The 23,501-nt window shown below is 39.2% G+C and overlaps 1 protein-coding gene across 1 annotated transcript; it reads left to right on the forward strand.

Moving 5' to 3' along the window:
- Positions 1-4,610: 4,610 nt before the first annotated feature.
- On the forward strand, positions 4,611-16,189 carry LOC119779757 (myeloid-associated differentiation marker homolog). Its single transcript, XM_038279540.1, has 2 exons — positions 4,611-4,760; positions 13,848-16,189. The coding sequence occupies exon 2, from the start codon at positions 13,934-13,936 to the stop codon at positions 14,816-14,818; it is 885 nt and encodes a 294-aa protein (XP_038135468.1). The 5' UTR covers positions 4,611-4,760; positions 13,848-13,933; the 3' UTR covers positions 14,819-16,189.
- The last annotated feature ends 7,312 nt before the right edge of the window (positions 16,190-23,501 follow it).

Genomic DNA, 23,501 nt, shown 5'->3' on the forward strand with positions numbered 1-23,501 from the left:
AAGTGGGATTAAACATTTCGTTAACAGGAAAAACACAGAGGTGCTGATTTATAACCCTTCGAACTGTGGCCTGGTCTCTAATGTATCAGACATCCTTCCAGAGATCATGAAAAAAACGACCGACCTTGGAAAAACTCATCATACAAGCTGAAGCCTTGGGCGACACAGCCCTGAGAAAATCAGAAATACTGAAAGAGGATTACATTCGTCTGCTGAATTTAGTTGATGGTCTTAATGTCAAGGAGTTTCTCAGCGGCCCTCATGTGCCCATTAATTGTGGAGATGAAATGTTTTCCAGAGTTCTGATGTTAAACAAATGGCTGGATGCAACATGCAAACAAACAGCTGTAACGTTCATAGACAACTTTAACATCTTTGGGGAGAGGAGACATCTGTTCAACAGAGATGGTTTCTCTCTAAATTGGTCAGGCGCAAAATGGCTGATATAAAACATTTTCTATTCTGTGAACCATGCACCATCAGCTTTGTTCCAAAACAAAGCTCAATCAGTGCCTAAACAAACGATAAGCCCAGTACAGCCCAACCAAGCCAAGATAAAGATGTCCAGAAAGAGGACACAGAAAGAGCCTACGTCAGAACTACAGGAGGATTCATCCCAGATCTCAGCAGGACAAAAAGAGGACTCCCCTTTAAATTCCAAAGAGAACCAAAAACCCCAATCCCCACAGACACCAGTCCAGACTGCACCCACCTCCCTCTCTTGTCTACAAAGCCCAGATGTTCCTTTGCTGGAATTTTCTCATAACAGGAACAAAGTTTTTAAGATAGGCCTACAGTTGACATCCTCTCCACTTAGCCATTCTGAAAACCGCAGCTATGAGACAAAACCAGCATCTTCTAAAAGCCGCAGAGCCCCAGATCCTCCTCTACATATCACGGAACGTCAGGACCTTCAGATAACTTCTCCGTGATAAACACCGGGCCCTGGCAACAAGCTTATCAGACATAACAGTTTCCAGCATCAGCTTGGGCCTTTTACCGGAGATTATGGAATATCTGTGATGATACGTGGCAGAAATAAGAAAAACAAAATGGGAACAAACAGGAACAGACACTTAAGAGTCATAAACTGTCAGATGCAGCCTGCCAAAGAGACAACATCAACCACTAAGTCATATAAACTGGCTTTATTAAACATTAGATCTCTGTCAGGAAATTCCCTTTTAATTAATGACTTCATTATTGACAATAATGTTGATGTTATGTTTTTAACACAAACATGGTTACATGGACTTAATGAAGCACATATTCTGTTAGAGTCGTCTCCTCCAAACTATAATTTTCTTTGCGAGAGCAAAGGAAAGGTGGAGGAGTGGCAACATCGTTTAATGATTCACTGAAGTGTAAAAAGGTGTTTTTTGGAAAATTTGACTCTTTTGAACATTTGGCTCTGCAGGTAAAGAGCCCGGTACGAACTATGTTTCTAAATGTTTATAGGCCTCCTAAGTCCACATCAAACTTTTTTAATGATCTTAGTGACCTCCTGCCTGTGTTATGTGTTGATTATGACTTTACCTTTCATGTTGACAACCCTGAAGACAGAAGTGCAAAAGAACTGTGTGACACACTTAGAAACTTTAGTTTAACTCAACATATTAAAACAACAAACGCACAAACAGGGACATATTTTAGACTTGATCATCACTAAAGGTCTGAAGATTTCTAAAGTCAGTGTTACTGATGTTGCCCTATCTGATCACTTTTCTGTTACCTTTGAGGGCATCATTTCCAGTGACTCATTTAGCCAAAGGGACATCATAAGAAAACGCACCTTTAAGGAAAATGCCACAGAAACTTTTATTCAAACTTACTCTGCTACTTAAACCTTGGGCTGCAACTCAGTAGAAGAGCTAGTAGATAACTTTCAGTCTAAAGTCTCAGACATCAATAGCTGCATTGCTCCAATTAAAGTGAAAGTCTTTTCCGGAAAGAAAAAATCCCCTTGGAGAAGTGCTCCAGCAGTTAGAAGTGAAAAAAGGGAGTGTCGAAAAGCTGAACGCAGGTGGAGAAAGACGGAACTCCTGGTTCACTATGACATCTATAAAGAGAGACTTTACAGGTATAGCTTACAACTGAAAAATGCAAGAGAATCATTACCAAGAACATTAATAATACTCGTGCGTTATTTGCCACAGTCGACACGCTAACAAATCCTCCTGTGTCTGTGGCTCCTGAACTCCACTCCACCAGGGCCTGCAATCAATTTGCTAATTTCTTTACTGAGAAAATCCTAAAGATCAGAGTATCAGTTTATACATCCATATCAAGTTCAGTACCAAAGTTGTCTCCAACTGGAATTGATCTTGACCAAATGTCCCAATTCAGCCAAATAAACTATAAAAGCTTAGAGGAAATCATTCAGCAGCTAAGTTCCTTCTCCTGCTGCCTTGATGTTCTACCCACAGCTTTCTTTAAAAAAGTTTTGCCTGTCATAGCATCTGATTTGACTCAGATAATAAACACGTCCCTTCTGTCAGGTGTTTTCCCGCAGTCCCTAAAAACAGCAAATATCAAACCACTGCTGAAAAAGAACAGTTTAGACAAACTACCACTCCAGAACTACAGGCCCATATCAAACCTCCCCTTTATCAGTAAGATTATTGAAAAAGCAGTGTTTCAACAGTTGAACACTTTCTTAGATATGACCAGCCGCTTTGACGTGTTCCAGTCAGGTTTCTGTGCTCACCACAGTACAGAGACTGCCCTTATCAAGGTGTTTAATAACTGCGGAAAAACCACAGTGCTGGTACTATTGGACCTCAGTGCAGCATTCGATACTGTCGATCACTCCATCCTGTTAGAACGCCTGGAAAACTGGGTCGGCCTCTCTGGTACAGCTCTCAACTGGTTTAAATCCTACTTAAAGCACAGGGACTTTTTGTGTCAGTAGGCAACTTTACATCAGAGATAACAAAAATCACATGTGGGGTTCCCCAAGGGTCCATCCTGGGTCCCCTCCTATTCAATATCTACATGCTCCCTCTGGCTCAGTTAATAAAAAACAACAACATCAGCTACCACAACTATGCAGACGACACACAGCTTTACATCACCATGTCGCCAGGTGATTATGAACCAATTCAAGCACTGAGGAAATGCTTAGAAGAAATCAATGCATGGATGTGCCATGATTTTCTTCAACTGAATAAAAACAAAACTGAAGTAATAATCTTTGGACCAATAGAGGAGAGATCTAAAGTTAGCACACAGCTTCAGTCGCTTCAGCTAGTAACCACTGATCAGGCCCGAAGTCTAGGTGTAGTGCTGGATTCAGACTTGAACCTCCAAAAGCATTTAAAGACAATTACAAGGTCGGCTTTCTATCACCTGAAGAACATTTCCAGGATTAAAGGACTAATGTCTCAGCATGATCTGGAAAAACTAATCCATGCGTTTATTTTTAGTCGAATTGATTACTGCAACGGTGTTTTCACAGGTCTGCCTAAAAAGTGGATCAGACAGCTGCAGCTGATCCAGAACACTGCTGCCTGTGTCCTCACTAAGACTAAGAAAGTAGAGCACATCACCTCAGTTCTAAAGTCCTTACACTGGCTCCCTGTATCTCAGAGAATAGACTTTAAAATGCTTCTGTTAGTCTATAAATCTCTGAATGGCTTAGCACCTAAATACATCACAGACTTGCTATCAGTGTATCAACCCTCCAGACCACTCAGGTCATCTGGCTCCAGCCTGCTCTGCATACCTAGAACTAAAACTAAACATGGAGAAGCAGCATTTAGTTCCTATGCTCCACTTATCTGGAACAAACTTCCAGAAAACTGTAAAAGTGCGGAAAGCCTGAGTTCTTTTAAATCAAGACTAAAAACACATTTGTTTAGGATTGCCTTCCACTGTTCTAGTTAAACAGTTCAACTAAAACATATTTTCTTTAGTCCAACTGTTTTTAATATTATTTTTTGTTTCTGCATTTTTTATTTTATGTCGTTTTTTTTATTTTTTTTCCTACTTGCTTTGATTCTGTTTTATTTTCCTGTATTTTAATCATGTAAAGCCCTTTGCATTGTCTTTGTACTGAATTGTGCTATACAAATAAATTTTCCTTGCCTTGCCTATTAATTTTCTGGCATAATTCTAAGTATACTAACATATATTTATCTTCATAGTTGCCCAGGAAAGGCATCAACACCTGCCTTTCAGTAAACAAATGAATTGCCAAGCAACACAGCTAAATAAACTTTTCAAAAATGCGTTGCGTCATTCTAAATATTCTTTTTTTTTTTCATGATTATCCGGTTTGTGGTGTTCAGAAGGTTTCAGTTACAGTCTCTTTTAGTAATATTTTATAGAGAAGCAGTTCTTAAAAGGGGATTTCACAATGAGGCCTTATGTTACATTGGTTTCACAAAGATAATCTGCAAGACTGATTGGTTTTTCTACAGATGCTTTGATGAACGTGATTAGATTCTATAGATCCGAACAGAAAACATCCGTTTTACTTATAAAGGACTTAAGTTAGTAACCATAGAGACAAAGAAGGCTGAACTTCTGTTGTGTGGGAGTAAGCAGGAGAAGCCCCAGTCACGGTGGTGGAGGAGGAGCTCAGACAGATGTGAATAACGGTGCAGACATTCAGCTCCTTATTTGGTTTTCTGGGCGGGGAGGTGCTCTTTGGGGCAACTGGTAGTTTCAGCCAGAGGGCTGAGGAGCTACAATCTGCATCTCTCTACCTCTGCAGACTCTGGAGAACAGAGATCAGCATCAGAAAAAGAGGGAGAAAGGTAAGAAAAGTCTAGATTAAGAGGAAAATGCAGGCATTCATGTATAAACTGATAGTAAAACCACAGAAAGGATAGAATATGCCAGTTACAGTTTATTTTGAAAGGATTTATAACAATGGAAATATGTTATGCATGTTTGAGAAAATAGTAGTTACAGGTTTGCAACAGGTTTGGATTTAAAAAGAGTTGAAAACAGAGAATAGTTTGCCTCATTTTTACATTTTGAGAATACTTCATTGCTCTAAGAGCTTTAACTTCACCTATATTTGTTACGGATAACTGTCCCTTTAATGAGGAAGAATGTTGCAGAGAAGGATGTTTGAGCGTGCAGCATGGGAGAAGGGTGTGGCAGCCTTTAAGGCACCAAAGGGTTGATTTTTAGCTGAACATATGCGGTCTGAGCAATAGAAGGATGGGCTGTAAACTAAATCATTTGGTCTTACAGCTGGGAAAGAAAACACAGCAAAAATAGAACTGCTCTGGATGATGGAAATTCAATAAATAAAGCTCCTTTTTTGACCACTTTGATTTTTACTTTAATACTTAATGCACTGATGTAGACTGATATATTTTAGCTCACCCAGTAGTTTGGTTTATTAGAAACTCTTTTTGTGTCTCGTCAAACTTTTTTATGTTTTTCGTATCTATGACTCTTATGGTTCTTTACATTATTGCAACTTTAAGTAGATTTCCTTCCATTTTTCTAAAGGGATTTTTGCTTTACATTTAGTCAGTTCTAAAAATCATTCATGAAGTCTAAATTTCAATGTTGTATTAACTCCAACTATCTATATTCCTTTAAAAGACTCAGAGATGTTGTAACAACCAGGAAGGTCTGCTATAGAAAAAAAATCAAAAACACTTCAAAATGTTGTTTATTTTCTACTTCAATACATTTACAGGCACTTTATAACAACTTTACCAGGGATTAAAAATGTATACGCATCAGGAAATTTAGATTTTCTTAACAAATAAATTAAAACAATTTGCTTGAAATTCCAACTTACGAAAAAAATATCTGCTTCTTATTAAACTAAGATATGCAAAAGGGTTATTTATGGGGAAATAGAATTATTTCATGGAGAGTACAAACATTCAATATTATTTGCAAAAAATCAATGCTTATACAAAATATTCGACTTCAGAATAAATATATATATATATATATATATATATTTATATACACCATATAATTATGTGGTTCTTTCTTTAATTGGTACTTTAAAAGGAAAAACAAGGGGCTTCAACCTCTCATTGTAAAGAAGGAAAAAATATTCTAAATTTAGACAGATGGGCTTTTTTATTTTTTACTGTTTGCTTTTTTAAGTAGGCAGCTGTCGCAATTTACAGTGGAGCATACCAAACCTGGGGGGTCCAAGCTCAGGAAAGCTTCATTTAGCTATACATAGGGCAGGAACTTTCTTGTTCCTTTCAGAATCAGAATCAGACATACTTTAATAATCCCAGAGGGTAATTACTTTTGTTACACGCCCCAGATATACACACATTTTTATTTATATACAATATACATATGTATAACTTTAGATCCATTTCAGACTAACAGATAAAATATTATTCTAAGGCTCATTTCTGTTTGTGGGATTTATGGTTTGACACGAGCTCCATATGTTGACCACATTTTCGGACTTAAACACAGCAGCTTTGAATGCCTTGAACATGTAGTCTGGTGTTTTTGTAGAATAAAATCAGTAAACAGTTTTTCAGTGTGTTGGTTTGGTTGTTGCTCTAACGCTGCGTGCTCAGGAGACAGGGCGTGGCAGGCTGCACACCACCTTAAATGTCAGTGAATGAACTCTATTGCTGCCTGAAACAGATCCACATTATGGAGAAACTCTCACTTCCTCTTTTTTTTACATATTCTGTGACTCTGGCTGTGTTTTCTTATCCATAAATTGGTTCAGGCTCTCCTCTTTGCTTTTTCATGTGCATTTTTTCAGTTTTACGCTAATAATCCAACTTTCTGTCCCATGACAGCCTCAGCCCCTGTTTTTTTTTTTTTTTTTGGATGATTCCATTTTGTTCTTTTTAACTCTCAAACCTTTGCATACCGGCTCTGACTCACAGTCACTGCAATGATTTGCCAATAGAGCTGGTCTTGTGTTTCGATCCACCCAGCGTTTGCTCTAACTGGATTAGGGGTCAAATTGAATAAGTGATGTTGTGTCATGACAATGAACCAAACAAGCACGCCTGACCTCTCTGGCTTGGAAAAAGGCTTGTTTCCTGAAACTTCCTTCTCGGCCTCTGCTCTGTCTGCTGTCACGTCCTGTTTAAAAGCATCTACTTATTTTCAGCACCGGGGAGGTGCTCTTGTTGCTGTCACGTTTTCCATGCTGTGCTGCAAAAAAACGATGCTTTTTCCACACTTAATTTTCTCCAATATGTCATTTTCCTATCATTTTTTTTTTTCTGACCTGATTCTGTAGGCGGGAAAGCATTGGTTGTGATGGCAGGAATGGGGGTGTGTTTTTCCAAATTGAACCCTTGTATATGTTTCGAATGGTTTACATGAGCTGGTAGCCACAGCTATAAAGCTGAAGGGGAGTTTAGAACACAGAGAGGAGGGGAAGAAAGTGGAGCCCTGATGGAAACCATGAGGGAGCAGCTACTAAATAACAGGGAAGGAGCACACAATGTGGAGGGGAAAGCTTGGCAGATATGACAAAGTGCCCAGTTGTTCAGACAGCAGCAACATCTGGATCACATCAGTAAGTTGGAAAATCTTACAAGAAATCCTGGAGGAGGTGCAAAGAGCAAGGAGGAGTGGTGAAAGGAACTAGGACCACCGGTGACTCACTCTGCAGATATTTCATCCATCACTGTGTTTACACTATGAGTCTTTCTGTGGCCGAGGGACAGGGCTTTCCCCATCTCCCTCACTCCTCAACATTCTCTCACACCTCCCTGGTTACCTTACCAGAGTTTTAGAAGATCCAGCTTTGCATTCTTTGCCCTTTTTTTGTAGTTTTCTTTATTTAACAGCAGTTCTGCTTTCTAAATGTGCAGCCGTAAATCCTCCATAGGTGTTTATTAGTCCCTAACATAAACAGAGCTCATCTCCTTGTTTATAAATGTCACTCTGTATAGACTGGGAACTAGGAATGTGCCGCCAGTGGAGCCAAATGGGCCTTGGGTGTCACTAAGGGGGGGGTGGGAGCGAGCGTAGCCAGTACAGCATATCAGACTGCTGTTGAACTGTAAAAATTTCCATTAATTTAAAAAAAAACTCAGTTCGCTAAGGTTAGCCACTAGGTTATCTGGGAGGAGTGGCCTGGTGGTCAGAGAACTGGGTGTTTGTGCCAGGTCCCTAAACAGGACCCTTGACTCCAGATTTTGTTAGTTACCGTGGCAACAAACTGCTCCCTAAGGGATGAGTTTAAAGTTTATATTGAGTTTGAATTCCCCTTCTTTGTTTTCATTGAATTTTAAAGTTGCCAGCAGCTTCATTTTTCTGTGTACCCTCTTTTAGCTGAAAATAAATCAATATTAGAGGACTAAACAACAAATCAGAACTGTTTTATTCCTTGTTAATACGGCTAACCAATCGCAGGAGAACAATTCAAAGCATAGATGTCTCAAATCCTAATAAAAAGAATGAAAATAAGCTGAGACTTTTTTTGTCACCTTGTTAGATAGCAGAGCTCAGTCTTAGAGCGCAGCACTGTCCTATAAGACTGAAAATAATTGTTTTCTACTTTCGGCTACTTTAGATCGCCAATTAAATGTAATATAACAGTAAATATAGTAGGTATTAATATGCTGAGACTCCAAAAGAGATGTAATCCTTAAAATACAGGTGCATTACAGTTTGTCCGAGTGGTGTTGCCATATATCATAAAACATCATAACAAGGGGCCAGGCCCCCGAGCAGATCTGGTACCTACACTGGTACCTACAGCGGTTATAGACAGAATATATCAGGGGGGTAAGGATGGGCAAGTGTTTTTTCTTTTTATGGGGCACAGATAAAAAGTCAAGTTCTCAGACTCCTTAACTAGCAGATGAAAACTGAGACCCTTATTAAAAGCACTTATTCAAAAATTCTATTCAATTCAAAACTACTTTATCACTCCCAAAGTGAGATGAAATGTTGCAGGAACTCATGGTCAGTGTTTCAGTGAGATTGTAGGTAGTGATAAGAGTGAGCAGGAAGGATCTTTATTTATTTTTGTCTTTATTTGCTTTGATCATGCTTTTATTTTTCTTAGATTTTTACGTATCATCTAATTAATATAAAACACTTTGAATTGTCTTTGTACTGAATTGTGCTATATGAATAAACCAGCCTTGTCTTCTGTAGAGGTCTGTCTTGCACCAGCTCTGGAGAAGCCTCTGACTGAAGACACTCTGTTGGTGTTTAACAGTCTGAGGAAGAGGATGCTCATGGTTGTCCATAATCCTATTAACTTTATGAAAAGCTCTTTTTTGTGTGAATTCATCTTCAGATGTTCTAGAGCAGTTCCTGAAACAGAGCCGATCTTCTTCATTAGCTGTTAAAGTAAATTCTAAAGGCAAAATATTAAATCGGTCCTATAGGGATGAATCAGTTAAGGTCTCTTCTTTTGGCTTATATCATCCTAAGTATTAAACTGCAAAAGCTGATCTAAATAAGTGAAGATTTCCTCGAATAATTTGCTCTTAATTTTAGCTGGTAAAAAAGATGATCAGCAAAATTAAAGAATAATTCTGCTTTTATAGTAAGATTATTAGATATAACACTGGAAATTTTCTATTTTAAACGTATTATTATTATTATTAGGTTAGAAAATTGTCTTACCTAATTGCATATCTGCTAAAATCAAGGGAAAATTGCACTTAATTAAAGAAAATCAACTTACTTAGATCTAAATTAAATTTTGCAGCGTATGTTTTCAGTATAGGCGGCATAAATTGGGGGAGTGGTGGCCTAGTGGTTAGGGCATTGCGCTAGGAATCTAGAGGTTCTGAGCCTAAGCCCCACTCCCACAGACTGACACTCTGGGTCCCTGAGCAAAGACCCTTAACCCCACACTGCTCCCCGGGTGCCGCACAATGGCAGCCCACTGCTCCCCAAGGGGATGTGTTAAGATGCAGAGATTTAATTTTTTTGCTCTGTACTTGTGACAGTGTAATGAGAATAAAAGGTGGGAAAAAAATAAGTAACAGGGGTCACAACCTGTTCTAGAGGGGCATTGAGCCTGTCTAGAACCATCCATGTCAGAGTGGTTGAAGACGACTTGCTGGAGCTCAAATGTAGCCTTAGATTACCAAAAAAAAAGGATTTTTAGGTGACTTTTTACCTGGCTAAGCAATTTTTCCAGGCGAGCTGGAAGGACTATTTTAGAAAATGCTGATTCTCTGGGCATTTCCCTCACAATCAGCTCTCTGGTTTACAGAGAATGGTCTATAAATGAGGATCCAGTCAACGAGTAACGTTTATGGGCTCAGAATTGGCTTGATGATGTCATTGTTAGACAAAGATTTGTATATGGGTTTGAAATGAAAGGTAAAACTCAAATGAGGGTTCCTGGTATATCTGGAATACCATATACAGTGGGTGTGGTTAGCATAGAAAACTAAAGCTACAGTTTACATGAGAAAAGCATTTGCCATGTCAGACAAGTTTGGATTTTCCCATCAACACTGAGATGTTGGGGTCTGAATCTAATTTAGCACGCTTGATATATTCTTGGCATTTTTATGCATTTTAACCATTTTCTTAATGGATAGTGATCCATTAAGGATCACAGTGGATCTATCTGCTAAAGGCTACTTCTAACAGAATAACCAAATATTTACAGGAAACCTCTAACAATTTTAACTGACTTCTTAAAGGTGAAAATGAACCACTGGCTTTAAAGGTGACCAGTAAGTCTAATTGAGATCTGTCAGGATGTGGTAGAAAAGGAGATTCACACCTCATGGGTGTGTTGCTGAAAAATCTGCAAAAGCTGCCAAACATGATCGTATCAGAATGGAACAACTTACTGGATAAACGTCTTAATTTCAAGTACCTTTAAAATACCTTTAAAAAGTTATTTTCTGCAGGTCGCTCCTCAGTATGGAGCTATTCATACTTGTTATTCATTTAATTCAAAATTTAATAAATAGAAAATACTGCTATTGAACAACAGCACTTTCCTAAATTCTGAAAATTAAAAATAAAGTATTTAATCCACAAACATAACCTAAAGTAATTAACGACTACATCAATCTTTAAATGAAGTATAATTTTTCAAAGTGTGATAGTTAGATTTTGAAAGTTTTACTGTAAAAACAGCTCTCAGTAAATAAAAATGCTTCTCCCAATGTTTGATGGGTGGCATTTTTGTAACTTTGTGTTTGTTTTGGTGCCGTTTGGGTCCATATGAAAGCAAAGTCGGACTCTAAGAGACGTTTCTCTATGTCTGAAGGTGTTTTTGAATAAAAAAGGTAATCTCTGTCTCTACAGGTTATCCAACTGAGAGAAGAGCCACTTTACCCTGAGTTCAGCAAAGTCAAATTGGTTATAGCCACAGATCTTACATAACCTTTTAACAAAACACAATGTAATATTTTTGTTAAATATCTGCTATACCTTTTAAAATGAATAAGGAGAAACCGAAAATGTTCCATAAAGGTGAAGCATGGATTTTCTTCTATATGATATCTTTTATTTAAAAAGTTGACAAGAAGGAAAATATCTGTGAAAAAACTCTAATTCTTTTAATATCATTTTCTTATGAAAATTCAATTAAATTATATATCATACACCCCAGTTAGGCTACCAACAGTGGTATTTTTTATTATACTGTTTAAATTGGTTCTTTATGTCATCCTAAGCCCCTAAAGAGCCACTTTAGACTGCTGTAGAGCCACAGACTGTGTCCATATGTCCACCCTAACCACTATAAATAGCACTATATAGCAGTTACGCTATTTTAGATGAGTGTCTGAACGTCTAGTGGATGGAAAAGTAGTGGACTCAAAAAAATCCCACAATGCACCTTGAAAAGTAGTGATCATACATGGTCAATAAGTGAACAGATGTATTCCCGAAGTGCTTTGTCAGGAAAGCTCTCACATCATGGGATTTGTTGTGGCGACAAAAAATAACAAAGATGACTCTGGCACTGTGTGGGGAGGCGGAGTCACGTGACCAGCGTGGAGCGAAAAGGAGTGATCATCAATCCCAACAGTCTGTGTACTGATTTCACTTCACTATAAAGTCCATTAAATAGTCGCCACTCTGTAGTGGCGACTATTTAATGTGATTAAGGGATTAAGAGTGATTGAGGGATTTAGGGATTAGGGCAGACATTCAGACACACCCACAGGTTGCAGACCCCAGCCCCATAACCTATTAAATCTATTAAAAAGTCTTTTCCCAACCTATAGAGGATTGGTTAACCTCTTCAGATATGTGTGAGATGTCATTCCAACTATGTTTTTGTTTAATTATTAAGCAAAACTACTACTGTAAGTCTGCCATTCTGAAGCAGCATTTGTTGTAAGGATTAGTTGATACTTGTTGAGGACCCAAATGCAGAGCTGAAGAGGTAGAGATTATTTCTTTCCAAATTTAATAAATAAGTAAAGATACAGAAGCTACAATCCAGAACAATAAACCAAAGGAATGACGAGAATCCAGCAAACATTGACTGCAGAGGAGGAGTATTTATGCCAAAGAGAACAAAGAATGGCGTAATTGACCAATTGGGAGCAGGAGCCGACAGAAGGAACTAGAAGGGAGCTAGGGGAAAGAATACTGGCACAAGGGGCAACAGAGAAACCATGAAATACAACAGGGCTTAAATATAACTAGAAAATAACACGGATGACACTAAATGGAAAAGAAACCGATGACCTAAAAACCTTAGAATAACATAAATCAAAGTATAACTGAAAACTTAAAAAGAAAACTTAAACAGAAGCAAAAAGTCCAGAAAGGGCAGAATCATGACAAGTGTTTTACATAATTGTGTTGATTTTCTCTCAATCATTATCAATTCATTTAATTGTTGATTCTTTCAGCTTTTTAAAAAAATATTTCCCATAATACTTGGTGACGTCTTGGAGTTAATTATACAAGAAAATCCAATTTCCTAAGAAATCTACTGAAAATCTCCTGATTCTTGTGGCAGGAATTGTTTAATAGAAAGTAAGAGCAGTGTGAATTACTGCTGTAATAAAATAAGCTATTTTTTGACTTTTTTGCAGTTTTTGTGAGTTTTTTTTAAATAATAATCATTAATTTATTTTCACATCTGTTATGTGTTGAAGGGAAGAACATTTGGCTCACTGGAAACTGAGACAGTTTCCTCGCAATGGCAGCAACAATAAGAATCATAAAGAGGCTAAAGGTTTACAACTTGGATTTTTTTCTCATGAATCTTGGAAACGGTGAAAGGATATTATACAGAGCTTCTACCTTTTAAAGCTACACTTAAATAGCTGCTTGATGAATATTTCTGGGACCTTATCTGTTGTTTTACAATCCAGTTTGGAATCCAGACCCCAGTTTCTATGACCTTTGAACTAAAACCATGGCTTCAGCACATTATTTTATTAGACAATTACCCCAAAGGAGTTTTGAACTATTCATGCAGTTTTTATTGGCGCTGAGGTTCAGATTTCAGAGTGCTCTGGTTCCTTAAGAACAGGAGGGGGAAACACGACAAAGGCTGTTCACTTAGGCTGTTGGTGAAAGTTATGGCACAATTTCCATTACAGAGGGCATGAGCATGGAGGCTGGTCGTGAAGGAATGTCTCAGTGTATTTTCCAGGAATGCCTTTAAGGTTGCAGTTCATTGAGCACCTAAAGGTAGAAGTTTTCTGCGGCTGATTTAACCAGACGTAATTGTGCTGTGACCAGTGCAATCACAGTGCAGCCTTTATTTGGGGTTTTGAACTGAGGTTTTGTGCCTGACTTGCCATGTCTGCTGTACATGAAAACAACAAGAACCTTGTGTGTTTTGGACAAGTGTGTATAGGGGAGATGGAGAGAGCTATTACCTTTGGTCTCACATGGTTTAATCATGTGCTTTGGGAAGTCATTGCAGTTTATCAGACATCTAAAATACATTTTTCTGTCTTTTAATCCTACAGCTTACCCTGTTCAAGGCTGCTGGTGAAATTCTAAGAGAGTCGCTCCGAGAAGAAAGAACATTTACCAAGTTCCAGCAGATTTCATCATGCCTGTTGTCCTGAAGACCAGCCCTCTGCTTTGGACACGGTTGGCTGCCCTGGCCTTCTCATGCGTGGCCTTCTCTATAGCCGTGCATGGGGGAAATCTCCAGCATGGCACTGGGGATTTTTGCATCTTCTGCTGGGCGTTTAGCTTCGCCGGGACTCTTCTTGTCATCCTGGTGGAGCTCTTTGGCCTGCAGACCAGAGCTCCTGTTTCCTGGAAGAACTTCCCCATCACCTTTGCGTGTTATGCTTCCCTGCTCTGCCTGTCGGCCTCCATCATCTTTCCTCTTTATTTCCTGAAGGGGTCCAGAGAAGGGAAAGAGGTCCGTGACTTCCGCATCGTGTCCACCGTTTTCTCCTGCCTAGCCACTATCGCCTACATGAGCGAGGTCAGCCTCACCAAGGCTCGTCCGGGTGAGGTTGCCGGATACATGGCTACCGGTCCTGGCTTGCTGAAAGTCTGTGAGACCTTTGTTGCCTGCATCATCTTTGTCTTCATCAGCGACCCAGTATTGTTTGAAGACCACGATGCTCTCAAGTACTGCATGTCTGTGTATTGCATCTGCTTCATCCTGTCTGCGGTCATCATCCTGCTCTGCATCGGAGAGTTCACCGGCTGCCTCCCCTTCCCATTTGCCCGTTTCCTGTCCGGGTACGCCCTGCTGGCTGTCGTCCTCTATCTGTCAGCAACCATCATCTGGCCTATCTTCAAATTTGACCCAAAACATGGCGGTCGGAAGGACAGGCCAAGCGGCTGTTCCACCTCCCCAGTGGGCTTGTGCAGCTGGGATAGGGCCATGGCAGTGGCCGTGCTAACCGGGGTCAACTTTATCCTCTACCTGGCTGATCTAATCTACTCCAGCCGCCTGGTGTTCGTAAGCGCCTGATTGTAGCAAAATGAAACAGAGCTTGCAGTGTGTTTTAAAGGAAATTGAATTTGGTCCCCAAATTCAGGGCTGTAAAACTGCTGTCAAACAAACTGCTGCAAGAAAGAGTTTGTGTCTTATTGCTATATTAGTTCTAATTCTAAAAAATAATGTAATTGATCCAAAATATCCTGAAGTGGTTAAACACAAATGTATGGCTTTAAAATGCCAGCTGATAAAAAAAAAAGTTCTAAAGGTAGGATTTATATCTTAAGCTCTTTTGATTCCAAGTCTATTTTTTAGCTTTTCCAGACCTGCAAAACTGAACTGAATTTACTGCAGTACTGAGGATTGAAGGTATGGCAAGATTTAAAGTCAGTTGTTTCATTTCAAACTGCAGATTTAATCCTTCAAAACAAAACTTCCTGTTCATTTTTTGCTTTTACCAACATAAAAAATGTATATATTTTTAAAATGACAGCAGGTTTTCTGAAATAGTTTAAGATAAAATAAAACTTGACTGATACACTTTGGTTTGATGAAGGATCGGAAAAAAAAAACATCTTGTTTGTTCCAAGGATAGTTTTAAACATAATGAAATGTATTAATTGATTATATACTATGAAAATCTAAAATCCTACTGTTAACATATACAAAAAAGTGAAAAAAGAAATGAAGATGGTTTGGATGTACCAATTTGGATATTACTTTAAAGTTTAAAAAAAGCAATGGTGGAGAAATATTAACTGAAAAGCTAAAACAGAGCAAGCAAGTACTAAAAAATTTAAATGTTTATCGCCAGCTTTTAAATCTCTGCAACACGATATACAATACACTGCCTCAAATACAGTTTTGTTATACATTTTGACATTTTACATAGATTTCTGATATTTTTTCAAAAGTATTTTATAACTCATTTAGTTTTTTTTTTTGGTTTTTTTGTATCTTGCTAAAAGTTTTTTATTGTTTGCCTAATCCAGCAATGTTGTTGTTCATTTTCATTCAATTGTTTTTTTTTTTTTCATATTTCATGATATCGTTCACCCTTTATCCATTGTATTGCTTGAATGAATGGAGTTGTGAAATAACACCAATATGTTCAAATCATGGTAGTCTGTGTTGACAGCTACAAAAAAGAAAGCAAAAATCAGGTTTCTATGTTTTAATAATGTATATCTGTCAGTTGATACGTAACTAGTTGTGTAAACTGTTATTATACAAGAGTTATCTATTCAAAATATCTGGAGTCACACCTGAATGTCACTTATGGTCTTTATCAGTACATTTTTTAAAGCATGCATTTTTCTGATGGTATGATTTCCATCTTTTTGAATTGTATCATAACCTTAAAAAAATGATATATGATGAATAAATATGAAACATGTTAACATACATCCTAGGCTGGCATTCTGTTCCTTATTTAACTGCATTGCAAGCTAGATTCAATAACAGAGAAACAGTCTGTAAAGAGAAAGTACATGTAGTGGGAGTGGAGAACTAGTGGTTAGGGCATAGAGCTTGCAATTCTGAGGTTGTGAATTTGAAACCCACTTCCACTCTGGGTCTCTGAGCAAAAGACCCTTAACCCCACACTGCACCCCGGGCGCCGCACAATGGCAGCCCGCTGCTCCCCAAGGGGATGGTTTAAATGCAGAGGTCAATTTCTCCAATATGACCTCAATTAAGTTCACTTCAATTAATAAAGACACAGCACCAGTACTTTCCTAATGCTCTCCTTACAGATTTATTGAAAACATGGTCTAACAGATAACTAGTGATGCCTGATATTATCAGTATGCTATATTTATTGACCTTTAAAACCAAGTACATGACATTGGCCATTTCATCAATAAAATTCACAAATTTATGAGGCACTGATTTCCTGACAAATATAAGATTTGCCAGCCCATAGATGGGGGATGTGGAGCCATCAAGTCATCTCAATATGTATTTGTTCTACTCAGCCACTGAACCAGGTGAGTCCAATCTGCAGAGTGAACTAACCTGTGCAGATTGGACTCACCTGGTTCAGTGGCTGGGTAGAATAAATACATGACATAGAGATGACTTGACCACTTGTGACCCCCCACCTCTGCATCAGCCTTTTCACATGCACCAAACGGATTAATGAGTTTGTAACAGAGGAGATGCTGAATTAAAAATGTAGGCGTTGTTGACGTTTTTCAAAGTTTCAGAAACGGATAACCTAACTGCTATTTGCAATGACTGCACAGAGCAGGAGGGAGAAAACTACATATTGTCTGTGCAAAAATATCTGCATTAGTCGTTGGTCCAGGTAAGTAGAAAAATGTCGACATATCGGATATCGGCGAAAACACAATTGATGATTAGGCCTACTAGCTAACCGATACCATGAATTTTTTTTTTATATATCTGGTTTATTTGATTTGTTGTTTCTGGACATATGTCTTAAAATACTTTAATAAAGGTTATTAAAAACTGGACTTGTTGGGGATTTTATGTGGTTTCATATTTCAGTAATTTAGGTTTTAAAATAGACTCATTAGGTTTGTTTCATTTAAGCTAATTTTCATTATAGCCACTTGGTATATATATATATATATATATATATATATATATATATATATATATATATATATATATATATATATATATATATATATATATATATATAAAAAATCAAAATAATTTGTTTTATCCAGACAGTTAATTGCTTTGTGATTAGACTCGGTGCTGCACCAAATAGTTATTCGTCACATACCAAAAGAAATAGTTTTTCAAGATGACGGATGTTAAATTTCACAATGTTACCATTAGATATACAACTAATAAATTAATTATAAGGAAGTTACCATGCAGATTTGTAGAAAAAAGTTCTTATAATAGGGTAGTGCAGTTACCAGTATAAAGTGTAAAGCATCTGTCCTTAAATTTTTTCCTACAGTACTTTTACTTTTGTACTTTAAATAGATTTTAAAAATAGTACTTTTACACTTTTACTTCAGTAAAAAGCTTAAGTTGAAACTCTAACTTCTACAACAGCGTTTTAAACGGTAGTATTTATACTTTTGCATGAGTTATAGACATTAATCCTTTTGACATCTCTGCACATTGTGTATTTTACTCAAATTTTAACATGTTCTCTGGTTTCCTAGGAAATGTAACTTTTAGCTATAAAAACTGCTTTAATTCGGGTCCCTTTCAATATGTCATAAAAAGAAACCCTTTTCCGCTACAGAAGGATCCACAGGATCTCCACAATATGAGGCCACAATAACTTTCTAGGTTGCCATCTCCCATAATATTTTGCATGAATTTGAAAGTTTTTCTGATATGAAAAAAATTGGAATATCAATGTAAATATATGACTGTCAGTACTATTTTAAGAAGTCAAAGGCTGAATAGGATATATTTTCACTAAATTTTCTGTTATATTTTAAAACACTAAATGTGAAAAAGTTCCAGTCATGAGATAATTATTAAATTATTTTTTCGACTGCATGTCTTCAAATGAAAATGTAAGGTCTGGTTTTCCGCTTTCAATATTCAGTTGGCTCTTGTGTCCAATTTGGATTGGATGCACGGACCCAAATGCTGCTGACAAGGACTTCACAAACATAATCAGGAAGGACTGGTCAGCCTACTAAAATTTAGTTGAATTAAATTTCTCGTCATCTGCTCACATAGTTATTCAAACTATAACTTTGTTTGAATGTAAAGGTCTGTTTGAGGAAAATAGTCTTTTTTGTCTCTGTTAGTCACTATACTTGTGCTTGTCTGTGGTTTATTTCTCAGTAATTAGAGAAATACATGTAATTATCAATTTTATCAGCAATCAGCTTCCTTCTTGCCATCGCATTTAGCTGAAGTGCAGTCCTGGAGTCGATTATGAATAAAAGTGAAGATCCCTGAGAAATGCACACAAATCTCCTGTTTGTTAATATGATAGAGATTCATTACTTAAAGGAAATTCTCTAGATTGGGCTTTATTGCCTTTTTTTCCTATTATTTTGTCAAACCTGTGTTGTTATTCCTATCCTTGATCAGCCCTTATGTCTTTCAGATGACATCTGGCTTACCAGAAGCTAAAACAGTTTCCTTGAATTGGCAGCAACAGTTCAGACCGTGGTGCTTTGCAGGATGCACCTCATCTGCATATATAACTTTTCACCACGCAAAGACTCAGAGGTTGAAATGCTGTCCCCTCTAACATTGCTGTTTTGAAACTTTGAAAATAACAATCATGATGTATTTCCATATGCACACAATATTGAAAAAACTTAAACATTGGGCTTATATGACAGTGGACTTTAGCACAGGAGAGGAGGAACATTAGCATATATGCAAACAGCTAACGTAAGCTTTTTGAATGTGGTGCATAGTATGGCATACTATGCACCACATTCAAAGAGCTTACAACATAAACAAAATAGAGCGCATGTGGATATTTTGTCATTTCTAATTATATCTAACTACAATGAAACCCAAAGAGTTTAGGTGTGTGCAGGGTTTGCTGAAAAGCCTTAACCAAGTGGATTTTAGTCTTAAGAAAGTCACATTTTCAAAGACAAGTGAAGTAACATTTCAAATGGAGGATGATGCTCTCTGCTCTCATTTTCAAAAATGGATAAATGGCAAAGGATTTTATTGGTCCAGTGAATTATTTAGGCTTGCCTTTCTGGTGTACAGAACTGCATAAAGGCCTCCAACTTAACTTTTACAAACACACAAACTTTTATCCAGTGATGGATGCACAAAAAAAGAAATTCTTAGTTTGGTCTACAAGATGGAAAAAATATATTCACTCAGTGTGCACATCGAGTTCCAGTGATTTACCAGCAAAAAATAAGCATGACTGGAATTTGTGTTTATAGGAATGTCCTTATCACTAATCGAGCTAAAGGCATGAGGAATGCGCACCAAACACATGAGAACACAAGCCAGCAATCCCCAAAGAGAAAACTTAGTGAATCTCTGAGTACCAAAGCTGTTTACCTCGGGTTTTGAAGAGGATATTTATAGTCTATTATTATCACCTGATCAGCTTTTCAGGGACGTTGCATCCAGGAAGGTTCTGACTTAGCTAAGTGAGATATTTATTCGAGTGAAAGGGCTGTTAAGTGTCAACTGGTTGGCAGGGACAAACTATGAGGTGGTGAATGCAGGGTACTGATTAGTATACAAATAGCTCTTCCCAGTGTGGGAAGCACAAGGAAATGCTTCCCACACTGTTGTCTTACTTCATTGTAGGAGATTACCTTACCATATGGTGACCAGATCTAGCTGGACCGGACCGGCACCAGCCCAGGATTGGTTCTGCTGCACTGTAGTTGTCCAAAATCCCGGTACAAATCAGCCAAAAATGGACCCAGCAGACCTGGACACAGTTTTGGGCACCAGAGAGAGACAGCTGAACATTCAGGAGGAGAAACTGGCATTACTGCAACGGCAGAATAAACAACTGGTTACACAACAGGGCAAGTTCATGATAATTTTTTTCTAAAAAACTCAACTTCCCAGTGGAACAAATCCAAAGATTTCAGTGCTCCTCTGGTCTGCCTATTAACCATACTCCTAGCCTCCCTCCACCACCCAACCAGATTAGTTTTCCCTCTCCAGGTTCAGCCCCCTCTATTGTCCCCTCTCTAGTCTCAGTCCCCTCTAATGTCCACTCTATTTTCTCTGCCCCCTCTAATTATCCCTCTCTAGTCTCGGCCCCCTCTAGTAATTATTCTCTAGTCTCATCCCCTCTAGTTATCCCTATCTAGTCTCGGTCTCCTCTAGTGTCCGCTCTCTGGTCTCGGCCCCCTCTAGTAATTATTCTCTAGTCTCATCCCCTCTAGTTATCCCTATCTAGTCTCGGTCTCCTCTAGTAATTATTCTCTAGTCTCATCCCCTCTAGTTATCCCTCTCTAGTCTCGGCCCCCTCTAGTAATTATTCTCTAGTCTCATCCCCTCTAGTTATCCCTATCTAGTCTCGGTCTCCTCTAGTGTCCGCTATCTAGTCTCGGCCCCCTCTAGTAATTATTCTCTAGTCTCATCCCCTCTAGTTATCCCTATCTAGTCTTGGTCTCCTCTAGTGTCCGCTCTCTGGTCTCGGCCCCCTCTAGTGTCCGCTCTCTAGTCTTGGCCCCCTCTAGTTATCCCTCTCTAGTCTTGGCCCCCTCTAGTTATCCCTCTCTAGTCTCTGCCCCCTCTAGTGTCCGCTATCTAGTCTCGGTCCCTTCTAGTTATCCCTCTCTAGCCTCGGCCCCCTCTAGTTATCCCTCTCTAGTCTTGGCCCCCTCTCATGTCGCTCTCTAGTCTCGGACCCATCTAGTGTCCGCTCTCTAGTCTCTGCCCCCTCTAGTGTCGCTCTCTAGTCTCGGTCCCTTCTAGTTATCCCTCTTCAGTCTCGGTCCCTTCTAGTTATCCCTCTCTAGTCTTGGACCGCTCTAGTGTCCGCTCTCTAGTCTCAGCCCCTTCTAGTTATCCCTCTTTAGTCTTGGCCCCCTCTAGTTATCCCCCTCCAGTCTCTGCCCCCTCCAGTGTCCGCTCTCTAGTCTCGGCCCCTTCTAGTTATCCCTCTTTAGTCTTGGCCCCCTCTAGTTATCCCCCTCCAGTCTCTGCCCCCTCCAGTGTCCGCTCTCTAGTCTCGCCCCCTTCTAGTGATCCCCCTCTAGTCTCTGCCCCCTCCAGTGTCCGCTCTCTAGTCTCAGCCCCTTCTAGTTATCCCTCTTTAGTCTTGGCCCCCTCTAGTTATCCCCCTCCAGTCTCTGCCCCCTCCAGTGTCCGCTCTCTAGTCTCGCCCCCTTCTAGTTATCCCCCTCCAGTCTCTGCCCCCTCCAGTGTCCGCTCTCTAGTCTCGGCCCCTTCTAGTTATCCCTCTCTAGTCTCAGCCCCCTCTAGTTATCCCTCTCTAGTCTCAGCCCCCTCTAGTGTCTACTCTCTACGCTCAGGTCTGTCTAGTGTCCCCTCTCTAGCCTCGGGTCCCTCTGGTGTCCCCTCTTTAGTGCCCTCTGGTGTCCCCTCTCCAGCCTTGGAGCCCTCTGGTGTCCCCTCTCCATGGTCAGGTCTCCTTGATGTTCCTCCTCAGAGACCCCTGGAGCCTGCCCTGGCCTGTCCAGAGCCCCCTGAGCCCCCTCTGACCCATCCAGAGACCCCTGAGCCTGCTCTGGCCCATCCAGAGACCCCTGAGCCCGCTCTGTGCCATCCAGACAGCCCTGATGAACTAGTCCCTGACTTTGTGCTCAGTGAGAATTTGTCCTTAAGGCCCCTCGGTGTGAGCTTTTCGCCCCCAAATCCTGTCAGTGGGCGCTCCTCGCCCCCTAGGTCCCTCAGCAGGTGCTTTTCGCTGCTTTGTCTTGGGTCCCAAGCTGTGCGCCGCAGACTTTGCTTGTCCTCCAGCCTCACGGCTGGCCACCAGAGACTTTGCTTGTCCTCCCACACCTTTGGTAGGTTGTTTTGTGTTTGGACTCTGTTTTTGGTGTTTGTTTCTTGCCCTCCTTCCTGGTTATACCTCTGCCCACCCTGGGTGGGTTGTTTTTTGTTTTGGACTTTGTTTTTGTTTTGTGCCCTCCTTCCTGGTCCCGCCTCCACCCACCCTGAGTGGGTCGTTTTGTTTTGGGACTTTTTAGGCCGTCTGGAATCCGCCCTTAAGTGGGGGGTACTGTCATGGTTTTGTTCAAGTTTTATCTCTGAGTTTTCATTGGTCTTATCTCCATTCTTGTGTCCTAGCTATTTTTGATTGTATTTGAGTTCTTAGATATTTCTTTTTTGCCCTCTTGTGTCAGTCTTCTTTTCCCTAGCTCCCTTCTTTCCTCTATTCACACCTGCTTCCAATCTGCTAATTAGCCTGGTCTTTGTTTCTGTCTCCCACTTATTCTGCTCTTGTTAAGTTACTCTTTGCTGGTTTGTCGTCATTACTTTGTCCTCTTCTTGCATTTTTGGATTTTTGTGGATTCATGTTTTTGGATTTTTGCTTCTGTTGAACTTTTGTTATTAAACCTTTAAGTAACCATCTCAAGCTTTTGGGTCTGCATTTGGGTCCTATCAAACCTCCACCCCTCACTGTAACAAGAGTGTGGCCTCGGTCATCTGCTGAGGCCGGCTGGGGTTCAATGACACAGAGGCAGAGATACAAAAGGCAACTGTAAAAGGCGGCCCCGTCCAGGAAACATACAGCCAGGCAGACAAGATCCGAGCCAGCTCCCATATCAGAGGATGAATAGAGCACATCCAGCCAGTCACAGTCAGGAAAACAGGACTACACTGAAAAACAGGCTGATCTCCAACGTCTATAAACAAAGTTGTTAATGGCAGCCGCACAGCTGATATTTCTCTCCAGGATGGTGTCACAGCCAAACAGGAACAGAGGAAGTGAAGCTACTATGAGAAAAAGCAGAGAGAGCATTAAGTAAATATACTCTAAATATAAAACAATGACATATATATATATATATATACATATATATATATATATATATATATATATATATATATATATATATATATATATATATATATATATATATATATATATATATATATATATATAAATAATAATAATGAAATTATCAAAAAAATGGAAAGAGCATAGGACTGAAAACTTACCTGCTAAAAGGGTGAAACTACAAAACCTAACAATGCATATGCATGCATTACATTATACACATAAGGCTGAAACAAACAAATATAAACTCTGACTTACATTAAACAAAGCAGAGTGGAGCACAGAGGTTAC

Source organism: Cyprinodon tularosa, unplaced genomic scaffold (genome assembly GCF_016077235.1).
Source record: "Cyprinodon tularosa strain WSP-4 unplaced genomic scaffold, ASM1607723v1 ctg102, whole genome shotgun sequence".
In the NCBI taxonomy this organism is placed as follows: Eukaryota; Metazoa; Chordata; class Actinopteri; order Cyprinodontiformes; family Cyprinodontidae; genus Cyprinodon; species Cyprinodon tularosa.